The sequence below is a fragment of the Gambusia affinis genome, linkage group LG15 (assembly GCF_019740435.1).
Source record: "Gambusia affinis linkage group LG15, SWU_Gaff_1.0, whole genome shotgun sequence".
Taxonomy (NCBI): Eukaryota; Metazoa; Chordata; class Actinopteri; order Cyprinodontiformes; family Poeciliidae; genus Gambusia; species Gambusia affinis.
The window spans coordinates 12,827,278-12,853,105 of record NC_057882.1 but is presented as its reverse complement, the minus strand read 5'-3'; the positions used below and the strand labels follow the sequence as shown (position 1 = coordinate 12,853,105).

The 25,828-nt window shown below is 38.2% G+C and overlaps 3 protein-coding genes across 4 annotated transcripts; 1 reads left to right on the top strand and 2 right to left on the bottom strand.

The window, feature by feature from the left end:
• The first annotated feature begins 81 nt into the window (after window positions 1-81).
• Window positions 82-7,944, top strand: LOC122845312. Its single transcript, XM_044141516.1, has 14 exons — window positions 82-184; window positions 493-626; window positions 709-916; window positions 999-1,196; window positions 1,277-1,378; window positions 1,477-1,657; window positions 1,939-2,046; window positions 5,377-5,500; window positions 5,804-5,914; window positions 6,004-6,220; window positions 6,294-6,491; window positions 6,582-6,683; window positions 6,756-6,936; window positions 7,821-7,944. Exons 2-14 carry the CDS (start codon window positions 501-503, stop codon window positions 7,933-7,935), a joined length of 1,971 nt encoding a protein of 656 aa, XP_043997451.1. The 5' UTR covers window positions 82-184; window positions 493-500; the 3' UTR covers window positions 7,936-7,944.
• On the bottom strand, window positions 7,896-11,516 carry dnajb13 (DnaJ heat shock protein family (Hsp40) member B13). Its single transcript, XM_044140310.1, has 8 exons — window positions 11,320-11,516; window positions 11,126-11,229; window positions 10,683-10,844; window positions 10,447-10,595; window positions 9,659-9,772; window positions 8,696-8,809; window positions 8,425-8,501; window positions 7,896-8,236 (listed from the first exon to the last, which is right to left on the bottom strand). The coding sequence occupies exons 1-8, from the start codon at window positions 11,385-11,387 to the stop codon at window positions 8,071-8,073; spliced, it is 954 nt and encodes a 317-aa protein (XP_043996245.1). The 5' UTR covers window positions 11,388-11,516; the 3' UTR covers window positions 7,896-8,070.
• A 922-nt stretch (window positions 11,517-12,438) lies between these two features.
• LOC122844637 (ras-related protein Rab-6A) lies at window positions 12,439-22,608 on the bottom strand. 2 transcript variants are annotated; one of them, XM_044140308.1, is made up of 8 exons: window positions 22,278-22,608; window positions 18,841-18,899; window positions 18,706-18,759; window positions 18,079-18,184; window positions 17,815-17,926; window positions 17,004-17,097; window positions 14,972-15,038; window positions 12,439-13,941 (listed from the first exon to the last, which is right to left on the bottom strand). In XM_044140308.1, the coding sequence occupies exons 1-8, from the start codon at window positions 22,345-22,347 to the stop codon at window positions 13,877-13,879; spliced, it is 627 nt and encodes a 208-aa protein (XP_043996243.1). In that variant the 5' UTR covers window positions 22,348-22,608; the 3' UTR covers window positions 12,439-13,876. The 2 variants fall into 2 exon arrangements, with proteins under 2 accessions (XP_043996243.1, XP_043996244.1); XM_044140309.1 differs by lacking the exon at window positions 17,004-17,097 and adding an exon at window positions 15,717-15,810 and having other exon boundaries at window positions 22,278-22,597.
• Window positions 22,609-25,828: the final 3,220 nt, after the last annotated feature.

Genomic DNA, 25,828 nt, shown 5'->3' with positions numbered 1-25,828 from the left:
AGGTGTGGAAAACTTGTTGGACTGCTAACAGGTCATGTGCAAAAGGTGCCTATAAATTCAGGGGTCGTCTCCATCTTCAGAGAGACAGTAAGAAGCATCCTGCAGGAAGTACTGGACTAAGGATATTGAGGAATTTATATTTTTTCTTTTAATTGGATTAAAATCTTCTAGGAAAATCTTCAAGGTAAATGTCATATGCTAATTGATGCTTTTAATCGGTATAACAGAATGTTAAAGTTTGTCTAAAGATGCTCAAACTAATGATGACTTGCCTGTTTTAGTGAGCAGTGTTATGCTGGCTGAGAAAGTTTATGGCCACAGGCTTTTTAACGACAGAACCCTTCCCAAAGCCCTGTCACATTCTTGAGAAAACTTTAAACTTCTCTGCATCATTTTGTAAATGTAAGAACAACCACTTAACTCATGTCTAAAGTTGTAATTGAAGGAACATGTCTTTAAGAGCAAAGCTGTCTGTTTTTGTACCAATTCCAGAAATAAAAATGGTTGCAGTGAAACCGACAGACTTGATGCCCTCTGCAAGCATTAAGTTCTTTGGAGCAGGCACGGCAGCCTGCATTGCTGACCTCATCACCTTTCCTCTGGATACGGCCAAAGTCAGACTACAGGTAGATACACCTGAAATAGTTATGATTCTAGCTGTTTTATTTATGTGCTGCGAAAGATTAATAAACGCCACCATGTACCCAGATCCAGGGAGAGTCTCAGAAGGTTGAAGGATCCGGTGTGGTGAAGTACCGGGGTGTGTTCGGAACCATCAATACCATGGTGCGCACAGAAGGAGCCAGGAGTCTTTACAACGGACTGGTAGCCGGCCTCCAGAGGCAGATGAGCTTCGCGTCTGTTCGGATCGGCCTTTATGACTCCATGAAGCAATTCTACACTCGAGGCACAGAGAGTGAGTTTTATGTGTTTTAAAAAAGTGAAAGAACAACGCAGTTTGTGTCGTATTAGCAGGTCCTAACATTCTTGCCGCTCAGGTGCTGGGATTGTTACCCGACTCATGGCAGGCTGCACCACAGGAGCCATGGCTGTGGCTTTTGCACAACCAACAGACGTGGTGAAGGTGCGTTTCCAAGCCCAGGTGCGAATGGCTGATGGGGAGAGGAGATACAACAGCACCCTGGACGCCTATAAGACAATTGCCAGAGACGAAGGAGTTCGGGGACTCTGGAGAGGTATTGCTTTTTCACTCAATATGTTACTTCCACACATAAAAAAAACCCATCAGAGATCTGAACAATATTCTTTCTTCCAGGCTGCATGCCAAACATTACCAGGAATGCCATTGTAAACTGTGCAGAACTGGTCACCTACGACATGATCAAAGAACTCATTCTGAAGTATGACCTAATGACAGGTGAGTGAAAGAATCAATCAACTGACTGCCATCATTTGAAAACTCCAAATACACAAATCCTTGTCACAGGAAGTAACTTATGTTCTGCTCTCCCACAGACAACCTGCCCTGCCACTTCACAGCTGCCTTTGGTGCCGGCTTCTGCACAACTGTAGTAGCGTCTCCAGTAGATGTGGTTAAAACACGGTTCATGAACTCAGGAAACGGACAGTATGCCAGCGCCATCAACTGCACTCTGATGATGCTGAGGAACGAAGGACCTGGAGCCTTCTATAAAGGGTAAGAGCTAAAACGAAAATAAAAACTGCTTTTTAAGTACTGCTGGGTGAAAAACCAACCAAATGTGGAGAAATTTGGCATCATTGTCGTGGTTCGGTCTGATGTTACTAAAAGTAAACAAACCTGCTCTCTTCTATAACTTAATAAATTGGGTGTAATTTTATTCTGCTCTAACAACCCTGGCTTTGCGTTAAAGAAATACCCCGGCAGTTTTTGGAGTGTAAAAATAACATAACATGCCAGTTCCACTTCCTTAAATTCCCCTCTTCTGCTTCTTCTAGATTCATGCCTTCTTTTCTGCGTCTTGGATCTTGGAACATTGTCATGTTTGTGACATATGAACAAATTAAAAGGGGTATGACCAGAGCGCAGCAGTACTGGGAGTCACCGTTTTGATTGGAGCTCGTCAGGGACTTTTATGGCAAGAATGCGAAGAAGCAAAAGTCACGACAAGCGGCGTGATGCAGTGAGGAAAAAGTGTGCAACACAGCTGGAAGTGAAGAAGTGTGGGGGAAACTGTTGAGTTAGGTGGGGATCTGGCCTTTGAGGACAGGTACTTTACTTTACCACCTGCCAATAAAGACGTGGGTGACAAAAAGAATCAGGAACATTCCTGCAAGAGCAGGAGGATTCACAGATTACAGCACAACGATTCATCAGGATTGATGTGACCAGAGCTTCCATTACGTATCAGTATAACTGAATTTTGCTCAGCAGGATGTTTGATGATGTTTTTTTTTTTTTTTTTTTATGTTTACAGTGATGAACTTTCCAGTCACATCAACAGCACTGTTACATGAGAATTAGTATTTAGAAATTTTTCCACAAGAACGTTGACCATTTCACTTTTATGTTACCTCCTTTGTCAATATTGCCAAAATGTTTACACTGTTGCTTTGGGTGTATGACTAGGAGTAGATCGCTGACAGTAAACACATTCATGTTTAGTTGCCTGATTCATTGCTGGTCAATGGGTCATGAAATTAATTTTTCACAACTCAGAACTAAAAATATCAAGTAAAATTTTGTCTGAAACAGAATTATATTTTAGCTCTATTAATTTTGCACTTTGTCATTAAACTAGAGATGAGAAAAGAATTGCACTGTTAAATAAAATGCTACATGATAATATTAAGCCTGTGTCTCCGCTGTTAATACTAACTATTGGACCCTGTAATATGTGACAAATCTAAATTTTCAGAAGCTACAAATTATTTAACAATTTCAAACTGCCCCCCCAAAAACATCAACTGTCCATAAAAGGGCATGAAGTCTGATCAGGAAAGGGTTTGGTATTGGCTACATTGAAGAACTGCAGCATGATTTATTTTCACAGCTGGGTGAGTGACATACGCAGTGGGACAGCACCATCTTACAGCGATACAGGTAGGACAACATGTACCCAAGCCCTGGGTAATAACGCCGCACTTCACAATCCTCAGATATCACGTGTATGCTTCTTCTATATTTGTCTAATGACCGCTAGCGGTGCGGACAGACAGTGCAGTTCAAACAAATATCCCTTCAAATAATTAACTACAACAGCAAACTTGCAAATACCTTTGCAAATTAACATTTGAATTCTTTGGTTTGTCATATGGAAACTTTCTTCATAGCTTTTCTTTGAGCAATCTATGAGAGAACAAGTAGAGCATAATTGTGAAGTAAAGAAAAAACGGGATTTTCAGATTTGTGATGTACGTTCCAGAGTGACGGCAAAGCTCAGGGCTGATGGGAAATGCTGGAAGAAAACCTGTAAGAAGCTGCAAAAGACTTGAGAGAGAAAGGTTCATCTTCTTGCAGCACATTGACCTTATCCAACCCATCTGAAGAGTAAGCAAAAAGAAAAGCAGATACATAAAACAATGCTAGATGATACAACAGTTCATACAGAAGAAGAAACAACTAATGTAAACACCATAGAAAAAAGACATTTAACACGGCCTTGCATACTTTGGCAACCTGTTCCATAACTTAGCTTTAGCCTCGTCTTGGAACGGTCAACAGCAGCTGGTCAGCTGACTTTAGAAACTGCAAAGGAGAGTATGGGTGAAGCCAGTCCAAGAGATAGCGGCCCGAAACCATTAGGACATTTAAAAGCCACCAAAAGAATTTTGAAATCAGTTCAGAAAGCCAGTACAGAGCAGCGACATCAGGAGTGACGTGTTCCCGTCTGCGCGATTGTTTTTGAACAAGTGCGAGGTCACAGAGGGGAGTTGGTTTGACCCTGAAATATAGCGCACTACAAAAGTCAAGGCATGGGGTAAAAAAACTAAATCCTCCCAAGACAAAGTTGTCTTGATTTTGGACATTTGTCACACTGAGAAAAAAATCTTGTTTTTACCACAGATTTGACTTGCGTGTCTAACTTAAGGATGCTGTCCAATTTCACTCCAGTACTTGTGGCAGTGGATTGTAAATATGGAGTCAAAGAGACAAGATTCACATGCTGAGTGTCACAAGAGCCAAGTGGGTAAACTATAAATATCTTAAACATGAAGCCGGAACTACAAATGAATGGATTAGCTCACTGAGGTGTTAGGATGTCTAAATCAAAGTTCAGACATAAAGAAATTGAGGATTTGTGGGAAGACTTGAAAATTGCCATTCACAGAATCTCCATCCAATCAGACTGAGCTTGAGTAATATTGCAAAAAAGACACATTTTTGCCTCTATGTGCAAAACTAGTGGAGACATAACACAAAAAGATTTGCAGCTATAATTTCAATGAAGTTTGGTTCTACTAAATGTTGACTCTTTGGAGGTGAATACATATGCACACAACAGTTTTATCTTTTTTTAAAAAAAAAATCAATTAAAAAGAATTAAAACCATGTTTAATCTTCCTTCTCATTCTGTAATAGCTTTGATTACCTGCCACATAAAATCCCAGAAAAGACTGCTGAAGATTGAGGTTGTAATGGGACAAAATGTGGAATTAATTAAGATTAATGACAGAGTGGTAGTTAATCACTGCACAAAGCAGAAAGAAAAAAAAAAACTGGAAAAGGTTTTTGACTGAAACTGGTGGCTAGATGATTATGGGTCGAGACATATGGCTCCAATCTGGCGCTCTCTGTGTTTTTTGTATGTTCAGCATGACTCAGCGTTTACTTAATAATACACAACACTCCCATCACTAAACGGGTGACTTAAACAAATTGTATAAAAAAAAGAAAGAAGTAATAATTTATATTTGTTGTTACTTTATTTTATAAAAAATATAATGAAGAGCCTTGTTTGCTTGTTGCTGACAATGTTACAATTTGATGTGGAAATTAAATTAGTAATAAAGACAGGAGACAAACCTGCTCTAAAGTCTACATTCATATACAAATAGACTTAGACGGCGTTGGTCAGCCTCTACTGTCTGATTGATCAGCAAACATTGTTCCTATTAGATACCACAGAAAACACGTGCTGCACCATTATGTAACAGCATCACAGCAGTATTTAAAGGCGCGCTCGCTCTTTCTCCACCCTGCTGCACTTTTCCCCAATCACTGCTTCAGATCCATTCAGACAGTGCCACCTAAAGACACATCATAACCTTAACAAATCACATACAAAGGTAAAATTTGATTTGATTATTTTTTTTTTTGTTAGTAATATTTTTCTATTTTTGCAGCTTTTTTTAATTTTGTCAAACTGTTGCCCTGCTCTCAGTCTTATGCTTGCTCTGTCAGGACTCAGAGTATGATTTTACTTGACATCATTTCTGCAAGATCTTCTATGGAAAAACAAGGAAGCTGCTTTATAGCTGGGACAAAGTTCAGCCAAAGAGACACCTTCAGAGAATCCTGATCTTCTGTGTTTCTGTCGCACTGACTGTTCCAGTAAAGGTAAGAATAAAGCGTTCCATCCGTTTCGTTTAACACATGGATAAATGAAAAGTAAGAGTTTACAAGTTAACTTATTACTTATATCAGAAAGATGGATCACTTATCACTAGAAAATTAAGGATCAAGCATGCCATGGAGATTCATTAAGTACAATTTTTTTTTAATTTTGCTTGGCAGTGTGGAATAGATTTACTAATGGAAATTCTGTTTTATTTCAGATAATTGTCCGGTCCATATACAAACGCTGCCATTGAATTTTAGTTTTAATCCAAAGAGAATAATAAAAAAATGGTTGGATTTCAGCCAGTGGATGTGCCTCCAACAGCAGCTGTTAAGTTTGTGGGTGCAGGAACTGCAGCCTGCATTGCTGACCTGCTCACCTTTCCCCTGGATACTGCCAAAGTGCGCCTGCAAGTATGTTAACGTTCTGCATCTTTAAGCTTAAACGCCTTACTTTGTTCCTTATTTGTTGGCCAGTGTGATTTCTTTCACTACCTACACAGGTCCAAGGAGAGACCAGCATCTCTGAAGCAATGGGGAAAGTTCCTGCAGTAAAATACCGGGGTGTGTTTGGTACCATCATCACCATGGTTCGCACAGAGGGGCCTCTGAGTCTTTACAGTGGGCTGGTTGCAGGGCTCCAGAGACAGATGAGCTTTGCCTCTATCCGCATTGGTCTCTATGACTCTGTTAAGCAGTTCTACACTAAAGGATCTGATCGTAAGTTTCAGTGACTCCAAATATTTTAACTTAAGAAGGCCTGAACGAGTCAAAATCGATTTCAAATTTCCAGACGTCAGCATCGGCAGTCGTCTGCTTGCGGGATGTACCACAGGAGGAATGGCTGTGGCTCTGGCTCAGCCCACAGATGTGGTGAAAGTCCGTTTTCAGGCACAGGCCAGGTCTAATGAGTACGCAAGGCGCTACTGTGGCACCATTGATGCTTACAAGACCATTGCTAAGGAGGAAGGCATCCGTGGTCTCTGGAAAGGTTACTTGCGCCTAAGAGATGGTGTCTCAATTACTGCAGTTAAATTTTTTTTTTTGACAAATACGTGTGTGTGTGTGTGTGTGCACTCAGGCACAGGCCCCAACATTGCCCGCAATGCCATCGTTAACTGCACAGAGCTGGTGACATATGACTTCATTAAGGATTTCCTCCTCACCTCCACTCCCCTGTCTGGTAAAGTAGTGGCTTTGGTCCGATGTGAAACACAAGTGTGAATCTGGAACTGTAGCTTCCTGTCCTCCACAGACAACCTGCCTTGCCACTTCGTCTCAGCCTTTGGTGCCGGGTTATGCACAACTGTGATCGCTTCCCCAGTGGATGTGGTCAAAACCAGATACATGAACTCCGCTCTGGGCCGGTACAGCAACGTCCTCAACTGTGCTGCTGCCATGATGGCCAAAGAAGGTCCGCTTGCCTTTTATAAGGGGTAAGGCAAGACTGTAGAGACCTTTCTGAAATATTTACCACAAGAAGAATATCAGGGGTCAAACGTGCCACAAGCAGAATTAGAATATTTTGATTTTTAAGTAATTTAAATAAAACTGCCAATACATTGAATAAAAATAAATATATATAAGTTTGTAAATATATATATGAATTATATATTTATTTTTATTGAATGTACTTGCAGTTTTATTTACAAATCTAAATGTTATTGTAATTCTGATTGTGGCACTTTTGACCCCTGATATTCTCCTTTTTATGGTAAATCTTTCAGAAAAGATGCTTATTTAATAAGTCAGTTGTTTAATAACTGTTTACATGTGTGTATATTTTTAATTACAAAATGAACGTCTAACCCAATACGTAAAATTTTAATTCCATTAATGTTAATATTCTTTAAACTTATTCTATTATCTATAAAATCTTATTTTATTTTCAGTACTGAGTGAATTCATTTAAATTATCCCTATGGCTCATCTAGATATTAAATAAATTTGATTACTTTACACACCTTATCAACTTTATTTCAATATAAACTAATTAAATGGGATATTTAAGTAATGGTTTAAGAATTTGATCATTTATTGAATTATGCCATTTCTGTCCCAGTAAGATGTGAAGTTTGTGTTCTTGCGCTGTTATGACTACCAATATTTGGTTTGCAATCCAAGGTGACAGTTTTTACTGACTTTATGGGGCTCTAGATCTACAAAACATATAGACGGTTGTACCAGATACAGAATTTGTGATCTATTTTATAAATGTTTATCAGCTGACTGATTCACTGCATTGTGGCGTTTTTGGCTCTTGGTGTCTGTAACAAACGGAGGATAAAGCACAATGTCTTTTTGTTTTCTCCCGATTTAGCTTCATGCCATCATTCTTACGGCTGGGCTCCTGGAACGTGGTGATGTTTGTCACATACGAGCAGCTGAAGCGAGCTTTGATGGCAGCGAATCACAGCCGAACAGCTTTATTATAACCGCTGAAGCTTACCTGAAGTTTGCTACTGGAAAACAGCTGCCTTCCATTTAGCTTTCTTTCAGTGTACACTTCGGCTCACACCTAACGCAGCAAACGTTTTGAAGTTTTTGGGAGTGCAACACATTTAGCTAAACTAGTGTGGATACTTCAGATTTAGAGCTTGTTTGATCAGCTGCTTGCTTTCAGCGCAGAGCTTTTCTGGAAATTCGACGTCAAAGGTGAGGATGAGGCTTCCTCTCTGGGTCGGATCCTGCGGCAGCGGCATTCCCTCTCCACTCAGCACTTTTTTGTACGACAGGCTGGTTCATCATGGGGGAAAAAAAGAAAGTGGTGCTGATATTAAAACATACAGTTGACGCAGAGTGGCTGTATTTTTGACACCATGTGTGTTTGTTGTTGATCTTTGACCTCTAATAGGAAGCTTCTGCAAAATCCAGAAGAATAAACGAATGCCGTTCGGCAGGTCTTTTCACGAGAAAGCACTTACTGCACAATGTCATTGACAGGAATGGTGAGCAGCTTGCCATCTAGCGTTTCCACATCCACAGAGAAGCCAGTCAGGGCCTGTTGGGAGGGGAATATGTTAACATTGCAGCTGTAGAGCTTCTTCTGATTATTGCACTACATCACCAAATCCTTTATAGAAAAATATAAAACTGGATTTTCAGGCAGATATTATCATCTTTGAAGGAAGGAAAGAAAAACTAGGAAGAAAAGGACACAAATATGGCAGAGAATGAAACACAGACATGACCCACCATCTCCAGAGAGATCTTGGCCTTGTAGATGAGGTCACTGAGCTGTCTTGTAAACAAATGATGGGGCTTCTCCCGCACTATGAACACAATGTCTGCAGGGATGCAGTTTGGTCCCTGCAGATAAAACATAATAGGATGACTAACCTGGTCTAAAAGGACGACGCCTGAATGAGTTTGGTTTTCTCAAATCTGACCTTTTGAAATTCAAGATTACTTTATTCATCCCCACAGGGAAATTATTTTGTCCAAATAGCACAAAAACAAAAAACAAAAAAAAAACATAAATAGAGTTAAAGCACAACAACCTGTACATTTATGGTAAAACATGACAATGTGTATATGTAAAATCCTAAAAATTATTTTCAATAAAACATACTTGTCAGTGGCTATAATACTTGATATACATGCTAAGAAATTCTGTATATGTATAGATATAAAAAAAAAAACTGTATGAAAACAGTGTGCAGAATCAGAGGCACTGCCAGGAATCTCAACCATCGCTGTGTTCAGGGAAGCGCTGATTAATAATCCAGAAATAAATATCAAGCCTGGAAACTTGATATCGTAATGGACTGAATGTTATGTTTTTAACGTAATCTTTGCTCATCTTGCGGGGCGCAGGTGGTTGCCACGGTAACAGGTGCGCTTAAACTACAACGAGAGAGAGAGTAAAAAGGTACGAGTGGTCTTGAGTTGATCACCTGTTCGGGTTATTTTACCTTTGTTTACCTTTGCTGTGGCGCATTACAGCCGCTGCAGTTGACACAAAAAAGTATCACAAAATTCTGGAGGGACTGAAAAGACGTTCAATAATATTTAATTTTAAGAATTTATTGCTATTTTAACAGTTTGTGAACTGGTTTTATCAATACATTCTGGCACAACCTGCCCTTTAAGAGCATTCATGATCTTGATTTGGCCCAAAACAAAATTGAGTTTTGACACCTTTGATATAGAGAATACCTGATCTCCCTCTTTGGGGAAAATGATTCTGGTGCCTTCCGTCCATCCAGGTTTTACTTCGATAGTCAGAATCTTGTCCTTGATACTGGAAGTTTGTTCATCCTCATTCATAACCTGCAACACACACGACAAAATGTAGAAAACCCCACTTTTCAATAATAAGAAAGCCATCATATCTATAGTAGGACGCACATTTTTGACCTATTTGTGTGAACATTTTTACCATAGCTCAGAGATGATGCAATAAGGAAGGAGGGCAACCTTCAAAAAAACCTTGATGTTTGAAGCTTGCACACAAAGTGTTGCTCCAACACGATGAGGATCTTAAACATACACTGAAACTGGTTTGGGAGTCAATACAGGAAGCTAATGTTTTCTGGACAGGCCGAGTCCTTAAACCCCATGGAAACAGTGCGGACAATGATTCAAAACTTGTGTGGATTAAAGAAAATCCACAATAAGTCCAAACTTGTTCATCAAATAGTTTTTGTTTTAATCAACTGACCCTTGTGTTGTATTATTGGATCAACCTGATAAGTACATCATCAGAAGACATGCAGTAGACGAGCGTATGCAAACTTCTGACCAGTGCTGTACCTGTACATGGTAACCCAGCATTTTTTTCTGTTTTGACATATTGTTAGATTAACGTCTTTGTTGTGACTCGTACTACTTTAAGAATCACAGCACTCCAGAAGCACTCCATTTAATGGACATATAAATCATTTAACGCAGGAAGAGCAGAGGAGGGAAAAAAACCACCTCTCTAATATGTTAGTAGCATCTACCCTGCGAGAAATCTTAATCTTCTTTATGCATCCGTGGAAGAGATCATCCAGGGATAAAGGGAGATCTCTCTCTATTGGAGAATCTTGTGTCTTCTCAACTCCTACCACCAGGGAGCTGAACTGAAGAGCTGATTCTATGGTGTAAAAATCTGCAGGAAAGACAAAACACAATAAATTCAGCAGCTTTGAATTAAAAGCAAAAGGTACAATATGGTTTTTGAATGCACTTTTCTCACCTGCAAATGGGTTGTCACCTCCAAAGAACTGTCTGAACGTTTTGTCAGGATTGCCATGGTAGGTATATTTGGAGGACCAAGCTCCACCTTTGGTAAACTCTACAGGGATACCACCTTTGAGTCCCTCGTCACCGAATTTGTCATAAGTTGCCTTTTTTCTTGCTAAAAATGAATAGATACGTAAAATGTTGTCAATTTACAACTATAAAATTTAATGTGCTTTAGACGGATTTTCTGAGACAGACCAGCAACGTAGTGAAGAGGAAGGAAAACTAAAAATGTATTTTTTTAATAGCATTTACAAATAATAGTTTGAAAAGTGTTGCGTATATTTGTATTTAGCGCACTAAATCAACATCTCATGGACAGAAATAATTTCGCAAGGCATTGTGGGAGCAGCTTGTAAGCATTCAGCATTCAGTGTGGATTCAGAACAAACTCACGGTCACTGAGAACATCGTAGGCTTCACCCAGCCGGTGGAAAATCTCCTTACTTCCATGTTCTTTGTTTTTACACGGATGAAACTTCAACGCAAGACGTCGGTATCTACGTAAATGTGATAAATAAAAAAACTGTAACGTTTTCACAGACAGCCCGATTGAAAAAAAAAAAAAAGAATAAGTGAGTGGAACTTACGCCTTTTTGATATCTATATTTGTTGCGTTTCTGTTTAGCTCAAGAGTCTCGTAGTAATCGCGGTTCATGTTGAGGTTAAACACTTACAGCTTGCTAGCTATCTGAGAAAATACAGAACTTAAACTCACGTTGAAAAATCGACTAAGACGAAGTAGCCTGGTGCGTGTTGATGTTGGTTGTCATGGTGAGGGAAGTCTAGAATGCTCTCGCGAGGTTTGAAGACATTAATAAGGCGCCCTGAATAGAAGAAAAATTTTATAAAAAAAAAAACTTACGAAGGTCAAAGGCACGCTTTTTATTTTTCGAGACCTATAATAAATTACTAATATTATTACCAGTGCAACTACTGATACATTAATTCTTGAGAGACAGCAGCTCAGTTCGTATTTCTTACTTATTTGTGTTGCTATAACTTTCAAATAACATGCCAATTTGTATTTTATTTAGTATTACTTCCTTTTTTTTTGTTTAGCAATTTGTTGCGTCAGTCTTACAATGTTGTGACACCAAAAGCTATTAAAATGGCGTGCTTATTTTTGTTCATACTCACTTCATCAAACATGGAAAGCTCTACTTGTAGAAGAAAACCAACCATTGACTGACCCTAGTCATGGTGAAGCATGGTGGTGGCGGCATTATGCTGTGGGGATACTGATTATTTTCTGCAATGGAAACAGGGAGGCTGATCATAGCTGATGAGAAGATGGTTGAAGCAGACTGTTCACTGTTCAGCAAGACTTCAGTCCTTAAACATTCAGTCATGGCTTCAAAGTACAATGAATATAATTCCATGTAGTTCTAGCACGTGTGCACATTATTGACCAAGAGGGACTGAAGTAATTAAAAATAAGCACTTTTTAGTTTTTTATAAGTAAAAAGAAAAAGTGCAAACCATGTTTCATTTGCTGGTGATGTTGGTATTTTACTGCATGACAAATATGGAGTCTTAAAGAATCTAGGCATATAGTTTACCTGGACACCGGAACAAATAAACATTTTTGCTTTTAAATAATCTACTGTACTTGATTTACATACAGCAAGTCAAAGCTGAATTATGAGGGGACATAAGGGTCATTATCAGGTGTTTTTTTTTTATGAGCGACACATGAATTACATCAGTTGTGAGAAGTGTAAATTTATTCTTTCATTTAAAACCATTCCAGACAGAAATGTTAACTATACTATACATACTGGACTTTCCTGCATAAGTTCTCACAAGAATTGCACAATATCACCAGTATGATCGAACTCCCACCCAGAGGTGCCAGACAAACAGCAGAATCCGTCACAGACTCTGTCAAAGCTCGTCTGGAAGAATGCATATCTTAGTAGCGATTCAGGACTCGTTACCACAAGGGAAAATATTACTGGTCATAAAAAAAAAGAAAAAAAAAGAAGAAGAAGCAAGAATCCAACAGAAATAAATATTTCAAGTCATTGTAGATTAAATACATGTGCTGATAAATCACTAATAAAAAAATCAAAGCCAAAAAGTAGAAACAAGGAAAAGTAAAACAAAGTTCAGAAAGTGTTCAAACAATATCATATGAAACCTGACGCCAAGGAAGCCCTCTACGATTTTAGCCTAAAAAGGTACAATTTTCTCCATCCATTTAGTTTGTGTTGGGTTTTAAGTGAAAATCCTCTCTTTAAAACTACAATCAAAAAGAAGAAGAAGAAAAAAAAAAACAGTCTATGAAACTTTAGGGAAAAAGCTGACAAAAAACAAAACAAAAAAAAACTCAAGAGGACGTGCAGGTGCAGGACGGTGAATGAGGCTGACATATTGTGGTACGTGTTTGAGGCGTTAAAAATCAAGTAGTGCGAGTGACGTGTTTTCATAATATGCGTTTATAAAAAGGTGACAGAATATTCTCTGACAGCTCAGGCAACATAATTTTTAGAGTAAGCTCTCTGCCCCGGACTTTAGCTGCATCACAGTTGTAGAGATAGCGTGATTGTGATTAAACTGAACATGCTCCCACTTAAATTCCCACACCGTACTCGATTAATAAAGGAAGTTTGTTCACCACTAATTTAAAACCAGAAAGTCTTCCAAATCTTTCTCTACGGCATAAATTATGTCAAGTGACAAATGCACACAACATTCACACAGTTTACTAGGCTTAAATCAGTGTTCTCCTGTTAAAATGAATATTCTCCCTCTTAAAACACAAACCCGGACAGATAACTTACAGCAGACATTCGCTTTCGGTTTGGTTTTGAAAAAAAAAAAAAAGAAATACACCAATATGACCGATGACATCTGCAACAATATATTCTTCTGAAATGTCTGAAAACAGGAGCTATGTGTAAAGGTGAGCTCCACGTGTGTCTGTGGTTTCAGTACATATGTCAGTTACAGTGTGATGTTCAGTTTTAGTGATATGTGGCTTTCAGAACATCAGGATGAAAGCGCGGGTGGAGTCACGACGGCCAAAAGGTAACGGGTGTATAGTGTTCTCAGTCGGACTGGGGACTGGAGGCGGGTGTAGTGAAGGGAAGATTTACAGAAAGTCCGGCTTCCAGGAAAACGCCTGCAGCACGGCGGACAACTCTAGCAGGAACAGCCTCCCTCGCTGACCGGCTGCTCGGGTGGTTTCTCCAACTTTATGTCGATCACTGCAGGGTTGGTGGATTAAGGAACAACACAGAACAAGAAAAAATGTGCCGACTTAAAGAGGAACTAAAACACTGCAGCCAACACCTAAACGGGAAACAACTGGAGGAAAGGGTTGTGAACAAAGTCATTATAAAAGTCACGCTAAGCACTAAATAATAATTCCAACATGAACAAAACATACCACCACATTTCAGCTGATTTACTACTGGCAATTTATCCTCATCTGTTAACAGAAACCCAGAGTTTCACCAACTCAAATTAAAAACTTCTTAAGACCATTATCAATTAGATTTAAGGCCAGTATCACAACATATGTATAAATAAAAGAACTGAAGGCTTTCAAGGAAGAAATGGTACTACTTGTGAGATTATCTATTGATATTGTCACATTCTTAACTTTAGTTGAAGACATTAAATGCCATTCCTTTTGATCTTTTTCCTTTATTTGTCACCATAGTTGCATCCGTGGCTCCATTCTTCCTTACTCTACTTCTCAGATGGATTTCCTTCTACAGTAACAACTTTGTTTAAATAAAATTCTTCAAAAGGTAGGACTAGTGCTTGATGAACATTGTCCAGTCAACTGGTGATAAATTTGCACCTATCCATAGAAGGCAGAAAAAGCTTGTTAGCTAGCTAGCCAGGGTACATTAGCAATAGCCTGAGCCACCTCAAGTTACAAAATGCTCTGAAGATTCCTGAGTGTGACTCAAACTGTTGCCTGATGAAAAGTCCCTTGAGAAAAAAAAAACAAATATATATATATATATATATATATATATTTATATATGATCTTTAGTATGATCCTTTAGATCATACTAAATCTGCAGCTGGATGTCCTTGGAAAACTAAATCTAAAGCGACTCATAGGTTAAATGACAAAAGTGAGGCGTCATAAAGCTGTGCTGGACTTTCCCCGTGGCAAGGATTATATGCAAGATTTGATATGAGGTGACATTAGAGAGCAAGGAGACCTCCCAACTCCTTTGTCATGTCAGGCGAAGACGGTGACGAGCACACAAAGGATACTGTCCTCTCTATTCTTGTCCTGTGTGGTATCCATGCCAGGGAGGGCGGCTGCCACGCGGCGGAAAAGCTGCAGGAAAGACAAGCGGACGCATATCGTCAGGAATATTTTCAGGACAGAACAACCAGTCGAAACAAGCATGCATGCAGTGTGAGATCACAATACATATTTTATAGCACAAGTTCACCTCAAACTTTAACAAAGCAAACACACCCAACAGAGCTTTGTCAAATCCGACAGTGATTAAGGCGCTTGTGTTGGGGATCCTACATGAACATGCATCTGATAAGTCAAGAGGGCTACGAAAAAAACCCCCAAAAAACTTAAGAGTGCCTTTCTAGTGCAACTGAGCCGCTGATGGTGTAATTATTTTTTTTTAATTGACTGATGGATCCTCATGAGATATATTTAATCAAGATGCAGAGCATGCACATCCCTAATAAACTGCATGAAATGAAACAACTTTCCATAACCAAGATTTCACAGTAACAAACTTTTACTGCGAAAATCAAGAAAGGCCAGTCGTTGGTTTGCAAACTCGTACCCATCCTGAAGACGTTTGATCAAAACTTGGCCAAATCATTACGCACAACAGTTGGGCGAGAGCTTGAAAAGCAAAATCCCGCTCCTCACTGGAAGCAGACGCTTAAAGCACATGTCTAGCACGCATGCATGTAGAATGGAAGCCGATCAAAACAGGGCAGCGAGTGCTGTGGACGCACACTCACAAGCGTGCGCAGCTTCTACCTGTTTGACATTGTAGCCTGTCTTTGCACTCGTTTCAATAAACAGAACATTCATCTCTTTCGCTCTCTGCTCTCCTTCTTCTGTGGTTATCTGTCTGAGAGTCCCAATCGAACGAACAAACACCCACCGTGACACGCATCACAGATATCGAAACACAGATAGAAGAAGAAAAAAAAAAGTGATTATATTGAAGTGAAATAATAAGCCGTGCTCCTCCTTGCTGCAACTGGCACCGCTGCTCAAGAACCAAAAGTCTCCCGGTGCAATTTAACAAACCTTAATATGTACCGGCTTGCAGTTAAATTCAAAGTTTGCTCAGTGCAGGGCCAGGAGAAAGTATTAATACTCCTTGAACATTTTGACAATCTACTCTTCTACACCCACAAATGTGTTTTATTTTGATTATATGTGACAGACCAACACAAAGTAGTGCATAATAAATAGACAAATGATGAATGGGTTTTAATTTTTAGTAGCTCCTTTTACTCTGGTGTTGCGAAGAAAAGCACAATGCAACCAGCTTCCTCCAGATTTAGTAAATAGAGCCCACATGTTTGTGTGCGACATAAACTGTATAAATCCACCTTCAGTTCTCCTTCCTACAGGTAAAATAATGTTAAACATAAAGCCAGAGTGATGATGAAGTGGATTGGTTAAAAGCATATTTCTAAGTTAAAATGACTCAATGACCAAAATCAGAGAAATGATGAGTGTCAGGATTGAAAACTAAAGTGCATAAATCCTCTCCATCCACTGTGAGCTTGAGCTGTTAGAAAAAAAAAAAAAGATGAATTGGTAAAAATATTGCTAGGGCTGCTAGAATGATACCCCCAAAAGACTTGTAGCTGTAATTGCAGCAAAATGTGATGCAAAAAAACTATTGACTCAGCCAAGCTGAATAAAAATCCACACGGCACTTTTCACATTTTTATTTGTAAAAAAAGAAACATTGAAATCCACAAAACCTTATCCTTCCACTTCTCATTTATGCACAAGTTTGTGTAGATCTATCACACAAAATCCCAACAACATACACTGAGGTAAGAGGCTGCAATGTAAAAAGGGGTATGAATACTGCATAAGGCACCATAGATACTAAATATTTTCAATATCCAGGAAATATCAAGAAAAGTAAGAGTTATTTGCATATTTGGAAGAATTAAAAAATTTGTAAAAAATCTTGCTCAGTTGCAACTTTTCTTTATTTGCTCCAGACGGGAATCTTTTGGCAGAGAAGCTGCAGCACCAGCAGCAGGACTTCAGAGCACGACTCAGACACACACTTACCTGCTTCACGTTGTAGCCTGCTTTCGCACTAGTCTCAATAAACATTACATTTAGTTCTTTGGCTTTCCGTTCACCCTCCTCAATAGATACTTGCCTGTGATAGATAAGGAAATTAAAAGATGCACAGCCAGACAGATGAAAATACAAGTTCATATAGTGGAGAGAAAAAAAAAAAAAAAAGTCGTACATTGCAGACAGACAGAGATCAGAAATGCGGAAAAGATAAAGTCGATTATTGCTTTGACATCCATAAAGACGAGAAAAAATTAAACTCATCTGATGTAACGCTGCTTTGGAAAAGTTATTAATAACAAGCAAGTTATAATTAAAGAGGCAGCATAATGTGTCATTGCAATAGCTCTCCTCTATTAAACCTTTAACAAAATATTTACCAGAATTGCACTGATAAGTAGCTCATATGAAGAGCTCAGCAGATGCACAGCTCCACTAGGCACTTGCTAATTGATGCTGTCTAGTCTGAAGGAGCTGAGTGGGGGGGGGGGGGGTGTGTACTGTGAGGCAGAACCTTGGAAACTGCACCTGGGAGGAGGTGCTTTGCCTCAAAAAGAGGAGGTGCTTTGCCTCAAAAAGAGGAGGAGCTGTTGCCACAAGAGCTTAAAGGTTTTCTCAAACATGCATGAAAGAATCAAGGCAACACTCCAGGTATGTTTTTGATGAGGGAATAACATTATAACATGATGTAAAACTCAAAAAAGTTAATTTTACATAATGATGTCCCTTTAGTAATATTAATCTGCCTTTTAACACTAACAATGTTAAAAGACAAAGGCAAGAAAGATGAACAACTAACCTTTTGTCTGCAAGGTCTGTCTTGTTTCCCACCAACATGATAATGACATCACTTCCTCTCTCTGTTCTGACATCATCAATCCACTTTGTGGTTTGTTGGAAAGAGTTGACATCTGGATGAAAGTAATAGAGGAAACAGATCCACACTATTAGGGAGATGGAAACACCTTTTACATTAGAAATTTATTAAAGAGTCTGAAATTGATTTGAAGTTTTTGTACACAGAGTATAATTGAACAGACGGAGCTTATATCGTGTCACCTACTTGTAATGTCATACACAACGACAGCAGCAGCTGAATCTCTGATGTAACTTGGGATCAGGCTGCGAAATCGCTCCTGCCCCGCTGTGTCCCACAACTGTAACCTGATCTGTGGGCCAGGGAGAGGATGGAACAAAAAATATATAAAAAAATAAAAAAAATAAAGAGAGAATGGAAATAAAAAGGAAACAGATAAATGAGCTAAGTTAATGTGGCCAAAACAAATCGAAACAAAACCAAATAAAGAAAGACGGATGGGGAAAAAAAATAAAGAGAAACAGACAGAGCGTAGGGCATGCAGGTCGAGAATGACCATCAGAGAAAGCAAGCTGTCTGGGCCTGGAGGGGAAAGAAATAAATAATCACCCTTCACTTGTCACCATCCCTCTTCTTCTGATCAAGTAAGGTGTTTTCATTAAAAAAAATGGGATGAGAGATAGATGGAGGGGTAGGAAGGAGACGGAGAAGACTTAAGTTGAAGGAGTAAGCACTCAGTGAATATACGGACTGTCCAGAGGGAACAGTATCCTGATCACAAAATCACCAAGCCATAAAAAAATAAATAAGCACAACAAGATCACCCAACACATGAGAATCCCCGAACATTAGTAGCACTGGAAACAAACTTACTGTTCTGTCTTCAAGGTACATGGTTTTTGACAGGAAATCTATTCCTATTGTGGCCTGAAAATAGATGAGAAATTATGAACCAACTCATCCACTGCAGACATAAAGAATGGTGACTTAAAAACAGTGATGACTCACTTGGTAGGTATTGTCGAAGCTGTCATACATGAACCTGGTGATCAATGACGTCTTGCCCACTGAGACACGAATGGAAAGAAAAAAAACCCATTTAGTTCAAACTGGGAGATTATTCAGCTGCTTAAGGCCATCAAAGTAACGACCTTTCAAAATAAAAGGGCTAAATTACTGAATAAAATATGCCATTGCTCTGCAACAAAATAAGTCCAAAATAAGTCCAAGAAAAACTACATTAAAAATACAGACTTACTGTATACGTACAGCTAACCTTGGTAAAAATATTTTTACTATAAACAAACACACCAAGACCATTTTTAGTTTATCTGTAATGACATCTCTAATATTAATTCAAAAGAGCTGCTTTTGAAATATTTAAAATATGGTGGTGAAACATATTAAATCCATTTACGGCACTGGGAATACTCCTTTGGTTAAATGGAAAAGCAAACTGCAGCTTTTAAAGAAAGGTATTTGATTTTTCATGTTCTGCATCTATAACACTGCCTTCCAAAATGCCCAACCTCTGACCCACAAAATAAAAATCTAAGAGTCATGACGCCGACTCTTGGTTGAGGGTACAAGCATTTTGTCCTGAGTCAGTTAAAAACCGATAAAATGGCAACACAAGCAGAATCAACTGTCAATATGTTGACCTATAAGTTGACTTAATTTATTCAAGAGCTGTCTTTTATCTTAAAACACTCATACATGCTTTCTCACAGCTATTTATGTTATTTTCTCAAGAGTATCTCACATTTACATATTTGTGACCCCAGCTTTGAGAGCTGCTGTTTTATACAAACTCCTCACTTGTACACAAGTGCAAAACAAATGTGTTCTTTTTTTGTTTTTGTTTTATTTCTTAACAGCTGAACTTATGATGTCTTGCTGAGTTCTGGACCTGTGGTGCTCAGCCACACACTGTGACTTTTTGGTGAGCTCAGGTTACAGCATCAGTTACAATGTGCATCAAGTGACAGAGACATGGCTAAAGTCAACACACCTGCTTCAGAGTTCGCAAAGACCCACAGCTGATTACGGCCCCACAAACAAAAATCAATCTGTTACACGTGGATAGGCCTGTCACGATAGCAAATTTTGTTGAACGATTTATTATCTCAAAAAACTATTGCGACAGACGATAGTATTGTTTGAAGACCTTTGTACGCTGATTTAATGGAAATGACGTAATAATGCATGCGATTTCCTGCCAAAGATAAATACACTTTATTTTCCAAAGAACACTCAACACTGGAACTGATAAAATAAACAAAACAACCAAAAACAAAAATAAAATGGATTCTCAGTCTCCACTAACAAAAAGGTTAGAGGTTAAATAGATATTAAGGCTTAATTAGTAAAATGGCAGCAATTTTGCTTATTTCATAACATGAGACTTTCTCTCCTCTGGTCTGTTTAACAGCTACAGTTTCAGATCAACTCAGACCTCCAGGACTGTCAGCAGAAGAAACAGAAACGTTATGCTTGTTGGTGAAAATTTAGACTATATACATATGTATATTTCCCCGCATATACATATGTATATTTATACACATATATATATATATATATGGTGGTTTATGTGATGCAGTGTTTTAGATTGACTTGATTAAAGTGATTTCCTAATAAGCTTTAGTAATTTTTTTATTTTTGTTTTTACAGTTTTGTCACTGCTTCCTGCTGTCCTTTTAGAGTTTGATTTGTTAGTCCGCCCAGTTTGGATTATTTGTCTCTCCTTAGTGATTGTGAGGGCGGGCTAACAACCTTTCATTTATTTTGTTTGGTGTTGTCCTCCGTTTGTTACGGTGGCCGTGAGGTGCAAAGCGCTACAAAATTAACGAAGCACAAGGAATAGACAACAAAACTTACCCAAAGATGGGAAGCTAATCTTCTTTTAGATTATATCATGACAAATATAGCAATAGTTGAATGGCATAGATGCTGATAGAACAGCAACTATGAGTTATTGTAGTCAAACAATGCTTATTGTGAGCATTGTTTGACTGAATTGAAAGGAAATTGTAAATTCCTTTCAATTTTCACATTCTGTTAGAAGTCGTCTCTTTAAATTTGCATTGTTTTCTGGCTGTATATTTAAACGTAAAATAGTTTGGTCACTACATATTACATACACAGCATTAGGCCAGTATACAATACAACAATGAAACTACAGAACCACAGATCCCATTTATTTCCCAGGTCAATACCAATTTCTTTTATTTTCTTTGAGGTCTAGCCAGCTAATTATAATTTTATCTGATTATTTCTTATCATTAGAGCGATGCAACAATCAAAACTGGTGAATGTATAACTGGTGCACTAATTAAAAAGTCTTTATTCACAGAAACCAATTCAAAAAAGAAGTTTTTAAGGAGAACTTAGAAATTACATCTTAAATTTTTTGTAAGCGAGTAGTTATAATTTGTATAACAGTACTACTGCCTGATTAAAAAAAATAAATAAATAAATAAATATATATATATATATATATATATATATATATATATATATATATATATATATATATATATATATATATATATATATATATATATATCTCGGCTGACATCAATACCAGAGTCCAGTCATTAATTATATTTATGATTTTATGTGGAATAGTAGTGGTTTTCCAGCACACACATAAGCCTGTGGCTCATCAATTCTCTTTAATTATGCGCTGAATTATCCTACTGTGTGGTAACTACAGCTCCCATCTGTACAGCAAAGTTTGATTAAAATAAAACCTGAAACCCCAAATTTAGTCTCACGCCACGTTGTTGCTCAGCTTTAAAAAGACGGGGAATAAGTAAGCACTGTACCGCTGAAAATAAAATTCCCTATTCCCTCCCCAAAGCTTAATTCACATTGGGCAGGTGGGTTCAGGCTGGGAAAGGGTGGCAATAATGATGGGGTATTTCAGGAATGCTACACGATAGGTCTGAGTAATTATGAAGTGCCTCAAGGGTGGAAAAAAAATACCAGAGTGATCATAGTTCATGGACTTTCACCGACATCGATTGCTTTCTTATAAAACACACTATCAATAGATTCAATTCTCGATTATAACTCCTGTTTTCGACTAATTAACCAGTCATCAAAGTTTCCCATTACTTTACCTTCTTTTTGTCTATGAGCAACATCGCGTCAGAGTGAGCAACTACGTGAATACGTCAGTTTCCCTAATCAAGAGTCATGTCTGGAAGGGAGTGACGAGCAGGTCCAAGAAGCAGCCAGCGTGGACAAACACACGGAATCAACAGTGTCGCAATGCTCCCAAAGTGCCAACACAGTCAGTGTAACGATATGCGGCTAACGTTAGCCTGGCTAACAGCTCGGCGTCAATCCCCACAACAAGCCATTAAAATCGGCTACGTTTCACACAGATAGCAGCACTACTTTCCTCTCAATCAGTTACGACGGGACGTGTTTAAACTTACCACTCTGTTCCCCGAGAAAGACCAGTTTAAATTTTCTTAAAGGGTTTCCGAAGTCTCCGGCCGCAGACATGATTGAATATAATGATACTTTCTGAGCTTTCGCAGCTGCTGGATTCAGTTATTAATGGTCCACTATCCGCAGCGTTTTACTGGTTTTCCAACGCTGATAAATGGCCACTCGGCGATGCTAGTTGCTCCAGAGTTTCCCCTTGTAGCTTTAATACTTGTTGGATAAGTCAGTCACTACTGCGGCCAAGTTAGCATTACTGCAGTCTCTTTAACTGTCTACCAGCTAGCTGGATAACTTCTTCCTTAGACACAAAGTGAACATTGTTCGAGTAACAATCATGCTGCCCCCTAGTGGTTGAAATAACCCACCATTAGAACCAAGTCAGGCGCTCTGACTGAGAAACCAAATGATGAATCTAACCTGAATAGACAGGATTTTTCTGATTTATTCTGCTGGGTATCTAAAACCCTATAGTACTAACTTATATAAATGCACATTCGTATATTTTTTACATTGATACGTACTGGTCTAAAATTTGAATCATAAGTGAAAGACGTGTTATGCATTGCTGTGTCCAGAAGGGGACGGTCGTACACCATATCTTATATTTTACATACTAAGCAACTTTTATGATAATCTAATCATGAGTTCTGCGGAAGCTGGCTTGATTAATGTCTCACATAATTAGTGACTGATAAATCTTTTGTTATTAGAGCTAGGTGAAATATATCTAAGCAAGTCTCCTCGTATTTATTACATTTGCAAGTTTTAAAAAGAAAATATATTTAATTATCCAAAATTAATTAACACTTAGACCTTACCCACTTTTTTTAAATCTATATAATATAGGACAAAGACAGGTTTTTTTGACGTCTTACCATGAATTAAAGGGTTAACACTTGTTTGTTTTTTGTCTTACCATCTTCTGTTATCTAGTTCTCACTGCAATTAGCATGTGAGTGCTGCTAAATTCACTGCAGTGGTGCCAGCCTCTGTTGGCAACCATGTTTTGTTTTTTATAAAAAAAGAAAGCCAACTGGCCATAATTATTTCTGTGAAGAAAATGGAATCGCAGTTTAGGGAAAGCAGCATTTACAGTGGGTGTGAAATTGGACTCAGTTGTCATCACATTACATTGTGTACGAGACCCACTGGACTGCTTGTGGCCTTCAGCTGATGGGACAGCAGCTGTCTGTCCACAAGATGACTTAGTTCAGAGTGCTTTGTAAAAGATTTAATGCTACTAAAACTTGTGCACATTTGTTACATGACAACATTATTAAATATGGAATCTATAAGACATTATATAATGGGGATTCTATCATTTTTAAGTGAGAAGAAAAAAAAAATATGGTTTTCACATTTCTTACATTTCACCTTGTGCCATGCTACACATCCTCAGGGTAGCATGGCAGTGGAAACTTCATGATGTGCAAATATTTTTTTTGTGCTGCATTAATGTAGGAAGCTGCAGAAGACATGAGACTGAGCCAGCGGTTCACATTCAAGCAAGAAAATGATCTTAAACAAAATTACAAGAGAGACACACAGTGCTGTACTGTTGAGACACTCAATTCTTCAAAAATGTGTTCACAACAGCAAACTGTGAATAGAATCATATTTAAACTTCTTGAACATTATTACATTTTGTCATACAACAGCTAAGTACTTCAATCTATTATATTAACACTCAATAATAGTGAAATGAAAACCAAATTACAATTTTCAATTGTATGAAATGTATGTAGGGATAGAGAAGCTCATCAGAGCTGATGGGAAATTAAATGAAACTGAGTTTTTTTTGAATGGGGAAATGCATATTAATGAATTGCTATGCTAATTTCCGCCTATAGTCACATAAAAATGAATGGGAAATGCTGGTATAAAACCCACTTCAAAATTATGCATGTTCTGTAACATAAAATCTAAAAAAACATATTCAGAAGTTTGTTGTTTTACTGTTATAAAATGTAAAAAAAAAACAAAACAAAACAGAAAAGGTTCCAACAGAATGCATAGTACACACGTCAGTTCATAAATTAGCTTTTTCTTACTTCCATGTGTGCACTCTAAATTCATGGATGAAGTCATGGCCTAATAAGATGAGTGGTTGTCCCCCAACTGGAAGGTCAGTACTTTGATTCAAAGTTAAGTGCTCCACATACAGAGTGCACTTAATATGAAGAGTGCAAGTATATAAAATGAAACAACACATGTGTGCTTGTGAATGAGAGACGTGCAGTAAAACACTACAGGACCCCGTTGATTCTAAGAAAGTGTTTTATAGAATGTTCTGCAAAATAATCCTTCCTTCCTTCAAATCTTTAGCTGTTTATCATGCTACAGTCACAAAGGTATAAGGCTTTTATTGGGTTTTTTGTGGCAGAGTAATGCCAAGAAGTGCATGACTGTGAAGTGGAATGAAATGATGTTTTATTTTCAAAATGTTTACAGTAACATCTGCAGAGTTTGGTATATCTAAGTTAAGCTGCCCCCGTTTGCTCTTAAAACCCTGAAAAATACAGTCAGAGCTACTGTGGAACGGCTTATAGCAAAACATATTCATGTGTGAGAATGGCCAAGTCAAAGTCCTGTCCTACATCTAAATAAGAGTCAGTAGTCTTGAAACTGAAATTCATCCATTCTGACTGAGCTTAGACTATTTTGCAAAGGATGCCAAAAAATGTCACTTAATTGATAGGAACACACCGATTTGTATCTGCAACAGTCCTATAAAATCCTGACTCAGGGGAGCTGAATACAAATGCCACACTTTTTTTTCTTTTTTAGCTTATTCCATTTATAATGCGTGTTGAAAACCATGCCTGATTTTTTTCTTCATTTGGCAAAATTATAAATTCTCTTGAGAGGTAAGGTTTTACTACATTTATGCCTGTATTATAGCAGCTATGCGTCCATGTTCGTGAGTACCGTATCCATGTTTCTGTCTGCTTTCGCTTACTCTTCTAGGTCACTGAAAAGACAATATACATCTGTGTTCCTTCATTCATGAGCCATCCAGTTATTTCCGGAGTGCCGACCGGCTGATGCCAGCGCTTCAGCTGCTCTGTTTGAGAGTCGGCTTGTGCCAAGCAAGAGCCCTCATCCTCCACCGGCCCAGCTCTCCTCTGTGCTTCAGCACTCCTACGCCATATGTCCTTGGTAAATGAAAGACCCCCTCCCCCCTTCCGACATCCATCCCCCCCCCCAGTCTCTAGTCCCACCACAGAAGATGCTGATCTGGCAAAATCTCTTTGCTGCCCCATCAAGTCCTGATCTTTATCTATTCCCACATGTGCATTTTCTAAGGTTCCAAAGTAAAAGTGTTTGACTTCACCTCTTTTGTTATATATATATATATATATATATATATATATATATATATATATATATATATATATATATATATATATATATATATATATATATATATATATATATATATATAGATATATATAAATAAGGGGGTTTATATAAGGGGGGGGGGTTTAAAATTCTCAAAAGCATCCCAGGGTCAAACAATTAAATCTGCTGCCATGAC

What these genes read in the sequence shown, in the direction of transcription:
- LOC122844637 (XM_044140308.1), bottom strand. Translation starts at nt 22,347, where the DNA reads ATGTCTGCGGCCGGAGACTTCGGAAACCCTTTAAGAAAATTTAAACTG. An exon ending in TGTACCTTGAAGACAGAACA is followed by an intron (nt 18,185 to 18,705) that starts GTAAGTTTGTTT and finishes CCTGGCCCACAG; the next exon opens with ATCAGGTTACAGTTGTGGGA. An exon ending in GGACAAGAATAGAGAGGACA is followed by an intron (nt 13,942 to 14,971) that starts GTATCCTTTGTG and finishes CCAACCCTGCAG; the next exon opens with TGATCGACATAAAGTTGGAG.
- dnajb13 (XM_044140310.1), bottom strand. Translation starts at nt 11,387, where the DNA reads ATGAACCGCGATTACTACGAGACTCTTGAGCTAAACAGAAACGCAACA. An exon ending in CTACGATGTTCTCAGTGACC is followed by an intron (nt 10,845 to 11,125) that starts GTGAGTTTGTTC and finishes ATTCATTTTTAG; the next exon opens with CAAGAAAAAAGGCAACTTAT. An exon ending in CCAAGATCTCTCTGGAGATG is followed by an intron (nt 8,502 to 8,695) that starts GTGGGTCATGTC and finishes CCCTCCCAACAG; the next exon opens with GCCCTGACTGGCTTCTCTGT.
- LOC122845312 (XM_044141516.1), top strand. Translation starts at nt 501, where the DNA reads ATGGTTGCAGTGAAACCGACAGACTTGATGCCCTCTGCAAGCATTAAG. An exon ending in GAAGTATGACCTAATGACAG is followed by an intron (nt 1,379 to 1,476) that starts GTGAGTGAAAGA and finishes GCTCTCCCACAG; the next exon opens with ACAACCTGCCCTGCCACTTC. An exon ending in CATCCGTGGTCTCTGGAAAG is followed by an intron (nt 6,492 to 6,581) that starts GTTACTTGCGCC and finishes GTGTGCACTCAG; the next exon opens with GCACAGGCCCCAACATTGCC.